This window comes from Larus michahellis, chromosome 1 (genome assembly GCF_964199755.1).
Source record: "Larus michahellis chromosome 1, bLarMic1.1, whole genome shotgun sequence".
NCBI classification, from domain to species: domain Eukaryota; kingdom Metazoa; phylum Chordata; class Aves; order Charadriiformes; family Laridae; genus Larus; species Larus michahellis.
This window is the reverse complement of record NC_133896.1, coordinates 61,910,748-61,923,209: the sequence shown is the minus strand read 5'-3', so window position 1 is coordinate 61,923,209 and position 12,462 is coordinate 61,910,748. Positions and strand designations below refer to the sequence as shown.

General features: G+C 38.0%; 1 protein-coding gene across 1 annotated transcript in view; it reads right to left on the bottom strand.

Moving 5' to 3' along the window:
- SYCP3 (synaptonemal complex protein 3) overlaps positions 1-12,462 on the bottom strand; it is a 13,225-nt gene extending 763 nt beyond the window's left edge. Inside the window, exons 1-7 of the mRNA XM_074581880.1 lie at positions 12,368-12,462; positions 10,070-12,027; positions 8,839-8,914; positions 7,708-7,742; positions 4,381-4,498; positions 3,281-3,380; positions 2,361-2,459 (exon numbers count right to left, since the gene is read on the bottom strand). Coding sequence (XP_074437981.1) covers positions 2,361-2,459; positions 3,281-3,380; positions 4,381-4,498; positions 7,708-7,742; positions 8,839-8,914; positions 10,070-10,199 — 558 coding nt within the window. The 5' untranslated portion in view covers positions 10,200-12,027; positions 12,368-12,462. The remainder of the gene's footprint in view (positions 1-2,360; positions 2,460-3,280; positions 3,381-4,380; positions 4,499-7,707; positions 7,743-8,838; positions 8,915-10,069; positions 12,028-12,367) is intronic.

The following is a 12,462-nucleotide window of genomic DNA, read 5'->3' as shown; positions in this document are numbered from 1 at the left end:
ATGATAGGGGTTTAATATTACGACAAACTTGGAGACTTGAAGTAAGGACTATTAAACCCATTAAACTTCCTTCTCTTTGCACACTTCTGCCCAAATAAGCCAAGTAAAGCTTGCTGGTTATCTTCCCTTTTGTACATACGATTATGCCTAAATGTATGTATGTATGTAGTCGTATTTTCCTTGACTTGTATTAAGCTTATTTGAGGCTTGATTTCTACCTTTTCATCTTCTTTGAGGAGAAGAAAATCAAAGTAATACTTGACCTTCTGATCGTTTTTTCATCTTTGATGAAGACATTTTTGACATTTTGGAACAGTTATTATTTATTAATGCTTCTGTAATAGCCTCTGTAAATTTTGACTATCTTAAACTAAGAGTTGCTGTATTTCAGATTTATTTTTCAAAGCTATCAAAAAACAACCCATATCCTAACTAACTGAAATTTCAAAAAGGGACCAGTTATGAAATTACTTGAACAGAAATTAAGGTTTGTCAGAAACTGACAGACTTGAATCTGCACCATGTACCAGTATATACTGGGGGCCACACAGCTGGAAAGCAGCTTGGCAGAAAAGGACCTGGGGGTCCTGGTGGACACCCAAGTTGAACATGAGCCAGCAGTGTGCCCTTGCAGCAAAGGCAGCTAATGGTGTCCTAGGCTGCATTAGAAGTGTTGCCAGCAGGTCTTTCCATTCTACTCAGCACTGGTGAGACCACACCTGGAGTGCCATGTCCAGTTCCACACTCCTCAATACAAGAGACATGGACACAATGGATAGAGAGCCCAATGAAGGGCCACGAAGATGATAAAGGGACAGGAGCATTTCTCTTATGAGAAAAGCCTGAACTGAGACTGTTCAGCCTGGAGAAGAGAAGGCTCAGGGAGGTTCTTACCTATATACATAAATATCTGAAGAGAGAGGTGCAAAGAAGATTGAGCAAGGCTCTTGAGGTGTGCATTGACAGGACCAGAGGCAATGGGCAGAAGCTGAAAACATCGGAGGTTCCCTCTGATCATCAAGGAAACATTTTTTTACTGTGAGGGTAACTGAGCATTGGAACAGGCTGCCCAGAGAATGCTGTGGATTCTCCATCCTTGGAAATATTCAAAAGCCATCTGGACATGAGTCATGGGCAGCTGACTCTAGGTAGCCCTGCTGTACCAGATGACCTGCAAACTCAGCTCTCCAGTGATTCTGTGGTACCATGCCTCTGCATTCATTACAAAACCAATCATTTAGGATACTTTCATTTTTCCTCACAGTTTAGCTTTCTAATACCTTACTTAGAAAGACTGGGGGAGGGAAATTTGGGAATAAAGTGTCTTGTTCTTAGTGTAAAATGACAGGGAAAACTTTTCTTTTAACCGTAAGTCAAATTTTTGAGTAGTTGTAGTCAATCATTTTTGTTTGCTGTCTAGTATGTTAACTACTTTGTTTACAAAACACAAACCAAAACACACCACAGTTGATCAGTATGAATCATGTGTTTAAAATACAGTATCTCTGTAAGCACTGTCCAAAAAAAATGGTGTTTGTAGGGACTCCCAGCAAATACAAAAATTATGCAAAAAGCAACAGGAAAGTTAAACAGGACTGATCTGGGCCTGTTTTCACCATAAATAATTATTTTGTTCAGATTCTTCCTGTTGATGTTTTAGTGAATGCTTACCTTGAATACCAGGTTACAGAAAGGAAAACCCTTTCTAATGAACATTGCTTAGGAAGAGATGAAGGGAGTTCTAACGGGGCAATTTTAAGGGAATTACAGTTGGTTTTCTTTAATGGTCACTTTCCTTACATTAAGCAGCAATAGCTCGAAAAATTAATGACAGAAAAACATTGGTATCTAGTTCTCACTATGGGGGATGCACTTGCCAGCAGTCATAAAAGCGGTAAATTGCAGCCTAAGATGCATTTTTAATAGATTGTTGAGTTTCACATTTTAAATACATACCAAAAATCTAAGGGAATAATTAAGAGAAAATCCTGATGTTTTAACTGACCTATATAACTTTTAAAGTGGTACAAAACTGTGTTCTGTTTAGAAAGTATGCTGAGGGTTGTGGTTAAATATTTGAAACAGGCCAATGAGATCCCTACGAGAACAAATTTAACTAAATCATTTATTAAACAGATGCAGTCTTACCGTAAGCATGTATAGAGAGAACAAACCATGTTCTTAACAAGTGAGGGAAAGATACTAACATGAATATTCATGCCAGGCTGTTTCTTCCCCTAAGTGAACCTTAAATCTCTGTATTTCATACATCTCTGTATTTCATAGAAGTTGAATGAATACAGCTTGCTTAAATGATGTGATGAGGATGTGCTGCCTTCTAAGAAGAAAATTTACTGTACCTTTGAAAATTGCTCATAGAGTTGCTTAATGGTTTTCAGTCTCTGACTTTGAACTATTCTTGCCTGTTGAAAAACTTTTTGTTGCTGACGAAACATATTCTGAAGCAGAAGCAAAAGAAAAAAATAATCACATTAGTTAACCAGAAGCGCTTGGACAGCAACACTATTGTCATTAATCAGAATCAGAAATTCTGTCTTCACTGGAAATCTGCGTCTTGTAATGTAGATCTCTGCCTGGAGACTTATCCTTGTTCTTATTAATGAAAGAAGGACTGAAGACTGGATTATGCCCTGGGTCGCTTCCTGAGGTCCCTTCCAACCTGAATTATCCCTGTGAGATCCTATGAGAATTGCTATCCAACACAGTTCTCAACAGTATCCCAGGGAAATGTGGGAAAAGCAAGACTTGTAAATGTGTTGGGAGTACAAATACAGCAACATCATGTGATTATATTCCCTTGTATAGCTCCTGTCCCCTTTCAGTGGTCAAATTCTCATATATTTATTATATACAGGCATATTTCTACGCAATGCATGCTAAAAGACAACTACTTTCCTTTACTCCTTTGTTCCCTGAACTCAGACTATGGATGCACAGAAACAGCACATATCCTTCTTCTCCATAAACGGTCTTGGCTTTTCCCAAGTCATACACTGGCCTAGGGCATCACTTATTGCCATTTATAAACTTGCAATGAAGTTTATAAATGCACCCCTCTTCACTTTAAAATATATCCCCAAACTTAAACATGTACAGTTTGACAGCCACCAAACCTGAATGAAATTTTTTTAATCAAGAGGCAAACAATCCTATGTTTCTTTAAACTGCATAAAGTGTTTTTACATTTCTTGAGTGTCTAAATGACAATATTCCCTCCTTGTGAAAACGCCGCGAAACTCGTGCCATGCTGGAAACCCACCGCTAGTTTTTCTTCCTGCTCCTCTGCTTTCTGCACATCTACATCCCATTGCTGAAATAAAGTCAGGAACTGCTGGGAGAACTCATGATTGAGCTTCTGCCTATAAACAGACACTAGCTGTAAGTATGACAAACGCTACAAAGAATTACAAGGAAAGCTAAGGTTCAACACACGCATGGAGTAGAATAAAAGGAGCTGGCATGGATAAAGAAAGAGGCTGTGTTTACATCGGTCCCTAACTGAATACTCTGTGTTTTGAAAAACTTAACACACGCGCACACTCTTTCTGAGTGAGTGTGGATTATATACATATAAGGAGACAGCACTCACAAAACTCGGGTTAAAAAAAATTACATCAACTTCTAACTGTCAGGTTTTCTGAGATTTACTATGTTTTTCTAACTTGACTACAGATTTTGGCTTTAACACAAGGGGTTTATAATGAAAAATTGATTAGCTCATCCGTTAGTTCATTATGGTCTAATTTGTCTATGTAAACTTAAGTTTTGTAAATGCAAGTTTCAAAAATATATATATAAAAAAACAACAAGACAATTGCAAGTATTTCTGATTTTCAGTTTTTAGCTGTCTCGTTTTTCAGTCTGCTCTAGCAATCAGATGTAGTAATGAAATATGCCTTAAGAGACAACAGTAATATTACATAGGGTGAAAATTGCTTAAAATGTGAAAATGAAAATTACTTTCTAAACCAGAATGGTATAAAAATTGTACTGAACATTTTTCAGTTTTCAAGTAGAAACATTTTCAAGTAGAAAATTCCACTAAAGTGGAAAAAATAAAAATATTCGTTTAAAAGACAAAAATATCATCAAGGGTCATTTTCGATAAAGATAAAACAAAAGTAAAACCAACTCTTCAAGGTACCTTGCTCTCAAAATTCCAAATCTCAAGTTTCTCCATTCAAAAGAGAGAGCACTATGCTAAACTATTACGATCAGTTTAACCAAGTGGACACAAGTGGAGGCAGCAGAAATGGAGGACCTGAGCAGGTATTTAACTAATAGAAACACTACTTGGTACTTAACTGCAAGAAGATGGACCAACTATCCGCAGGTCTGAAAAACAAGGGTAAATGTTACCTTTGCTCCTGCTGTGTTTTCCAAACATGTTCAATCTTCTGGTTACTGGTTTTGAGTGAGGCTTTTGTATACATTTCTAATCTTTTCCTCTTAGCCAAGAGAGCCTTGTTAATGTCAGCTAAAAATCAAAGAACATTCAGAAATTAAGCATACCAAGATACATTGTGCTTTTTATTAAAAATGCTGGTGAGTTATGCTTTGGAGAAATGAACGAGTCATGCTTGAATGGAAAAAATTAATGGGATCTGGGCTCCTGGCTGCTGTGTTCAGAGCGTCCCTCAACCTGCTTTTGATACCAGTGTGAGTGCTGTTTCCCTAAGCCCCCCATACACCCTAACTGACACCTGGCCTCTTGGGGTTCCAACTGCTCACTGACCAGCCCCACCAACTACTCCAGCATCTGCTTCGAGTCCCACCTCTCTCAAGGGCCAGACCAAATAAGACCTATCATGATGTCACTCAGCTTTAGCTTCTTTAACCTGGAGAAGACTGAGAGGGGATCTCATCAATGCTTATAAATATCTAAAGGACAGGTGGCAAGAATATGGGGCCAGACTCTTTTCAGTGGTGCCCAGTGACAGGACAAGGGGCAACGGGCACAAACTGGAACACAGGAAATTCCATCTCAACATGAGGAGAAACTTCTTTACTTTGAGGGTGACAGAGCACTGAAACAGGCTGCCCAGTGAGGTTTTGGAGTCTCATTCTCCGGAGATATTCAAAACCCGCCTGGATGCGTTCCTGTGCAATCTGCTCTAGGTGACCCCGCTTTGACAGCGGGGTTAGACTAGCTGATTTCCAGAGGTCCCTTCCAACCCCCACCATTCTGTGATTCTTTCATTTTGGGCAGGATGGTAGTGGGTATGGTGTCAGACTGGCCCTGAGCAGACACACAGAGTAAACTGAAACTGTCCAGCGGTTTTAACTCAGGGTAGCTGCAGTGCTGCCAACAGGCATATTTAAATTGGTTCCTTACACACTGTCGTCATATGTTCCCCTACTGATTCTTATGGTCCAACATGCACTTCTAATCTACCATCCATACAATAAGCACATATTTAGGCTTGGAACACTGGGAGCACTATCCAATCAGTTCACGCTGTGTATCTTCAAACATTGTATTTGGACATCTCACAGTCTGTAAATTTTCCATTCAAAGCAAGAGATACCTTGCACAAACCTGACTGAGTGCAGACATCTTGGTCTTTTCACTAGTATCTAATGATGTTTTAATCACACCATCAAAATCCTCACTAGTTCAGCTGCATGACTGCAGTGCCAGCTCAGAGTTTCCAGACCTTCAAGGAATTTAGTTATGCTGACACTTTTTATTTTTTTTCTAGAAAAACCACAAATTTCAGAGTAATATTCAAATTACTTGTATTTCAGAAAGAAAGGTATGTGATTACTATCACTGTGAACATAATGAATGAATGACAAACTATTTTTCATACTTCAGAGAGACTACGTACTTTTAAAATAAAAGTATTTAAGTTACTATAAGCTAGTATGCTTGTTTCACTTTAATTTACATTTGTAGATTTAACAAACAGATCACAGCATAAGGTTAATGCAGCAATTTCTTTTCCTTCTCACTGTAGATTTCAGTAAACATCTGTCAAACCTCTCTAATTTGCTAAGGCATCTGCTCCTGCTAATGCCGAACCTATTATTTCTGAGCAATCAGCATCCTCTCTCTGATCCATTCATTTTCCTTCCTTCTTCTATTCTATTTTTGAGTCTTTAAGCAATCCTTGCCTTTTAACATTGAAATCCTCCTCCTATCTAGATTGCTAGATCTACAACAGCATTCTAATACGTACCTTAACAGCAAAAAGTCTTCCATTGAACTCCTCTTTCACCTTAAGATTTACATGCAGGTAATGACTATGTACAGCATTTTCTTATACAAATAATCAAAATATTAACCAGCTACTGAGTATGTAATCATAGAATCACAGAATGGTTTGGGTTGGAAGGGACCTTAAAGATCATCTAGTTCCAACCCCCTGCCATGGGCAGGGACACCTCCCACTAGACCAGGTTGCTCAAAGCCCCATCCAGCCTGGCCTTGAACACTTCCAGGGATGGGGCATCCACAACCTCTCTGGGCAACCTATTCCAGTGTCTCACCACCCTCACAGTAAAGAATTTCTTCATAATACCCGATCTAAATCTACACTCCTTTAGTTTGAAACCGTTACCCCTTGTCCTGTCATTACACTCCCTGATAAAGAGTCCCTCCCCATCCTTCCTGTAGGCCCTCTTCAGGTCCTGGAAGGCTGCTATAAGGTCTCCTTGGACCCTTCTCTTCTCCAGGCTCAACAGCCCCAACTCTCTCAGTCTGTCCTCATAGCATAGGTGCTCCAGCCCTCTGATCATCTTTGTGGCCCTGTGCTGGACCTGTTCCAACAGGAATTGCCAGTAATACTGGCATTAAGATGGTTTCCCTTCTTTCCACAGATTTTTGATGCTTTGTTACGCTGTGATGTGTATTATAAATTTTTTACAAGTGAAATGTGTTTTTTCGCTAACCTGTCAGCTCTCTAGTTGAGAGAAATTTAACTGTAAGTAAAGAAATTTAACTATAAGTAAAGCCATCCGAGGATCTGATTATGACTAAACTAAATCCAAGGAGGTGACGTGCATAAATCTCTCATCAGTAGATCACTGCCATAATTTACCCTCATTCTTCAGCTCTTCTAGAAACCTATACGCTTCTTCCTGACTCCTGAAATTCTCTTTTCTCCTCATTCCTTGTTCTCTAGATTTCTGACAGTGCAGTCTACTCTCTAGCTCATTCTCTATCGCAACTACAATCTCCCTTCAAAATTCCTTGTCCAGAATTAGAACTATTTTTCTATTTAACTGCTTATATTAACATTTACACACCCCAAATTTCTCACTCACTCAAGTCTTGCAATCCCTAGTCTCTTCTACGTCATTGTAACAAAAAATTGAGCAAGAACAACGCCTAACTCATATTGTCCCTTTTCTCTACAATATAATCACCACCTCGTAAACTTCACCTTAAAACTGAAATCAATAATCAAAAGCACTCATGCATCTTTCCCTTTTTCCTTTGTAATTACCGACACTAATACTTACATCTCACTTCATATGCACTTACTCCCTTCTCTTCTTTCCCTTTGCTCTACTTAGATACAGCTTTTTTCTGAAAACTGTCTTTTTGCAGAAATGCTGAAAAATGCTAAAAAGACTGCTCATTTTATGTAAATCTTGAAAGTTATTTTACAGTAAAGAGTTACTGCCAATTCTGCAACTTAAAAATTGTTTTTTAATTTATTAGAATGTAGACATACTTACCTCCAAATCTTTCCAGCATATTCTGTACTTCGCCCCTAGAAAAGTGTTTAAAACTTTTATTTGCCCATTTTCTGACTTTAGAATAAGACGTGTTGTATATGCTTAAAACTAATTTCATTCATGTGCCTATTACTTGTAAGCAGTGACAGAGCTGCTACTGTTCTACAAGATAAAAAATAGCTCTCCTCCTGTGAGAGGTCTCTTCTTTAGACTAATTTGCTGGTTTTTAAAAAATTTACTAGAATCTATTAACTTACTCCCCAGTAAAAAGGCAGTATTAGGAATTAAAAGGTCCTGAGTGAGGGAGGATGGTAAATAAAATTAATCATTACCTACACAAAAAGAAAACACAAAAGGTATTTGGAATATCAAATGAAAACATGTCCATCACAGTCAGCATGACTGGCACAGTAAGAAAAATCCAAGACAAATAATATCAGTGTTGTTTTTACAACACTTTTAAGATGCTAACATCAGTGTGTAAGGCAGTGGTACAATAGCTGACAAGTCCAAAAAGAGACATGGTGGGTAAAGAAAATGTTTATCTTGTTTTTGTATCATCGTCTTCACAGGATATCACTTTTTATTTTTTTAACTCTTCAAAAAAGAAAGAAAAAAACCCATATCTTCAACTCAACAGCTATAATCGTGCTAAAAGCTATTTCAGCATACACTTTGTTATTACATTTACACTGACCATAAATATTGAATTTTGTAAGATTTATCTGTAAAAAGAATTTATTTTTCATGCAGTAGTTGGATCATCTAAAGTACTGTTAACATCCCCAAGCAACTAAGATCAAAGGGGAAAAAAATGAAATTATCAAAAGTTTAGGATAAAACTTTTGAAAGAAACAAGAATTTTAAGAACTCACACAAATATATCAAATTTTTATGGATGTTCAAAAATATCTACAAAGAAACTGCAGAATTACTCATTTTAAAAAGTTAAGTTTGTTTTTTTTATCTACAACTACTGTATTATTGCCACCTCATTTTTTAGTCAAATACTAAAAAAAAAAAACAAATCACCAAGCAAAACAAGCATAGTGAAAAACCAAAATCAGTATCTATTTAAGACTTGCTTATTTTGGAAAAAAAAAAAACAAAACCAGAAAACCCTAACCTTACCCCACATCATCTGGAACCACCTGAGTAGTCACCAACGGCCTTTTCTTTCCATGCTTGTCCATTACTGGTGTTTCACCTTAAAACAAATTTCAAAAAGATTTACAAAAATACCTTATATTTTGTGGGGCTCTTCTGAATTATTAAAAGTGTAATTACTTTTCTGTAAAGCCACTTCTCTGAACATGTCTCATGGGTCTCGCTTCCCATCCATAGCACATGCAGCTCCTAAAACTTTGAATCGGGAGTTGACAGATGGTGGTGAATTACTCTGCGAGGCTAGATTTGAGCTGGCACTGCCTTGAGTTCCGCAACCAGTTTTAGTTTCTCTGTCCGCTAATACACAATTACTCCCAACTCACAATATAACAATCATCAGAAAGGTAATCTAAAAACTGAAAAAGCCCAATCTGTAAGAATTTAATTTTACTGTGAAATCAGTACTGAAATTGTGTGCTCTGACCTTTAAAAAAGCAAAATCAAGAACAAATATGTATATTCTTTCCAAAAAGTAAAAATCCTTGGCTGTCAGACTTCTATTAACTGGGGGAAAGGGGGGATTTAGTCTGAACAAATGAAGAAGGGGTGAAATTAAGAGAAAGAAACCCAGAGATAACTGCTGAAAGACAAAAATCCAGAAACGGAGTTACATCAAATTTTACAAAAAATTATTGTGATGAATGAGCACTGCATTTTTAAGCGAAGTCCACTTTTTTTATGACACTTCCCCAAAATTAAACAAGAATCCCTTGGTTGACTTCCTTTCTTTTTTCCTCAGCTTCTTGTGCTTCTTCCTCTTTCTTATCTTCTGTTCAGATTTAAGTACTCTTAACCCTGCAAGCATTAAGACTCCAACTACCCTACCCCACTCAGATCTCCATACAAGCAAGCAGAGCTCTTCTGTTCTGTCCTGATCTCACAACGTTATATGCAGCCAGGTGACAGAAAGATATGGCATTAAAATAAGGTAACAAAATCACGTAACAAAATCCTACCCTATTAAAGACTCCACCTATAATTTTAAGACATAATAGTGCATTATACAGTGCTATTCTATTGTGTTCTCTTCTCTTACCAATCAGAATTATACAATAGGAGGCTACCATCTGTCACAAACATTAAGAAACATGCTTACTCAAACACTAATGTGGAAGTGTCTTCAATTCTATTCATAGTCAGAAATATTATCAGCTTCACTTTAAAAAAAATAATTTTAAAAAAATCATATAAGCACCTTCTCTAATATCTTCCTCTGATCCACTCAGCTCTTTTCTTTCCTCCTGAAAGTCATAGGCAGGTATGGCTTCATCGTCCTGTGCTGGTTTACCAGCTTTTACTGCATGCTTTCTTCCCGATGGTGCCATAATGAGATATTCTTCCTACTGAAATGGTATGTTTTATTTGTCACATAACTTTCCTCACAATACTTTGAAGATAAATATGTTTTCATGCTTACATTGACCTGTTACAGACACTGCTGTAACAGTCTCCACCTGTAAGGGTATTCAACCAGTCAAACTGTTTTAGTTTTGAGGTAATCCACAGGATTACCTATCAGTGTTTTTAAAAAACAGAGTAAAAAAAATACCTGGGCTAGTAGGTACACACTTGATTCTGCTGAAAAACAAGGAAGTAAATTATGCACTTTCTTAAAATGCCTGCCTGCTGGGTTTCCATAATGTTGTTACGTATTTTGTCATATCCAGTATGACATTCCCCAAAACCGATGCCAATATTCTATTTTACAAAATACAGAAATTATAAACCATAAAGAACAAGCTGATTCTACAAGCCATCCCACACTAGACAAACAAATACACACACAGAGGCCATTTTTAAAAATCCTGTGACACTTCCACTTTCTGAATTATCTTTATTTTTAGCTCTTATGCCTCTGCATTCTCTCATGTAACTAATGCAGTTTCTCTGTTTCACAAATACACTGTCCTCTTAAAAAACAGTACTCATTTCTGTATTTCAGTAATGCTAACATTTATATATTCTGTATGTTTTTAAAAATATTCAAGGAGTAAAATATCTATTTAGAAGGAAAAGAGCATAGTTGTAATCACCAAATGAGTGACAAAATAAAATTTTTCCTTAGCACTTTATCAACAGCAGAAATAATATACATCAGGAAACAGCAAGCTACTGAATCCTTGGTGAAATATTTCTAGTTACCTTTCTCTGATAGCAAGAGGTATGAAGCATTTCAAGTTAAGTGTCACATGACACATACTTTTAAAAACCCTCCCAAAAAATAAGTGGATTACTTGGAAGATGGAAAGAAGACAGAAAAATAAAAAAATATCAGCTGCAAGCACCCTGTTTTCCAAACTGAACGAGACATGACTAAGCAGTGGGTAACTTCTCATTCTAGGGACAATTCAAAACAGCTGGAAATATCAATAGCTTTTCCACAAGCCAAGGCAAAGACAGATCTGAAAATTAAGTTCACGCACTGAAATGGAGAACTCCAGTAAATATCTTTTGAATATCCAGCACTATGAAGTCCCCCCCAACATTAGCAGCAGTCTCACACACCTGAGTTTCCCACTTCTCCTTTTTGAATTAGTTGTCCATACCTATGAAAATGTTTTTTTAACCACATATTAGACAGATATATGTACAATGTGATCACACTATGCTACTAAATAAGGAACACGGCTTTTTAATACCCATCTTTTTCTGTGGTTGATGCTTCTCTATATAGTGTGAAGATTTTTAGATCTTAACAAGTTTCTTTAAAAAAAAAAAACAACCCAAATATCTTTAAATTATTATTTGGAAAAATCAAGAGCTCTTGCATTGAAAGTGTCCTCAAATGAGAGAAAATTTTCAAGACTCATTCTGCTTTTCAACTACTGCAGCTGTTAAAAACATGATTTAAGGAGGAAAGCACTGGTAGGGCATCTGGCTGTGGAAGTCTCTGTGCTGCCAAAGTGCTTTAACTTTAAACTGCAAGAATGTATTTTAGCTCAGACTCAGGCACTTTTCTTTGTACTGAAAATCAGGATACAAAGCAGAACTCCCCAGTCCAGCCATATGCTGTAAAACAACCTTGCCACCTCACACCACCATACAGCCTTCACCCATCCTGTGTAGCTACCTGCTTTCGCCAATTCAACTATCTTCAATCCACATCTGTGTATTTATCGATCTTTTGGAGAAATTCACCTCTTTTTTTTCACCCTGCCCAAAAAAACATGAAGAAAACAAACAGTACTTGTGTGAATGTTCTGTGTGGGGCTTTTCACCATGGAGACCCACTTGCTTTTACCTCAGAGCAGCAAGGGAGACTTGGGCCTGCAACCCACCGCTGCCACAACAGGTTTCAAGGGGGAACCACTGGGGTGTCAAAGGCCGAGGGGCACCGCCATGTCCTAACCCTGTTCCTTACTCCCCGCCCAACCACCTTCCATCCCTCTCCCTCTGCCCTCAGGGACCTATCTCCACTCCTACCTCCTCACCCGCCACCCACAGGTCGCCTCCGCCGCCTCACACCCCTCGGCCTTCACCCAAACCCCCTCACCCCGGCCGGCACCAGCGCCTCCAGCAGCCCTCAGGCTCCGCCGAAAGGACGGCAACAGCAGCAAGCATGGGGGAAGGGACGCCGCGCCGCCTCAG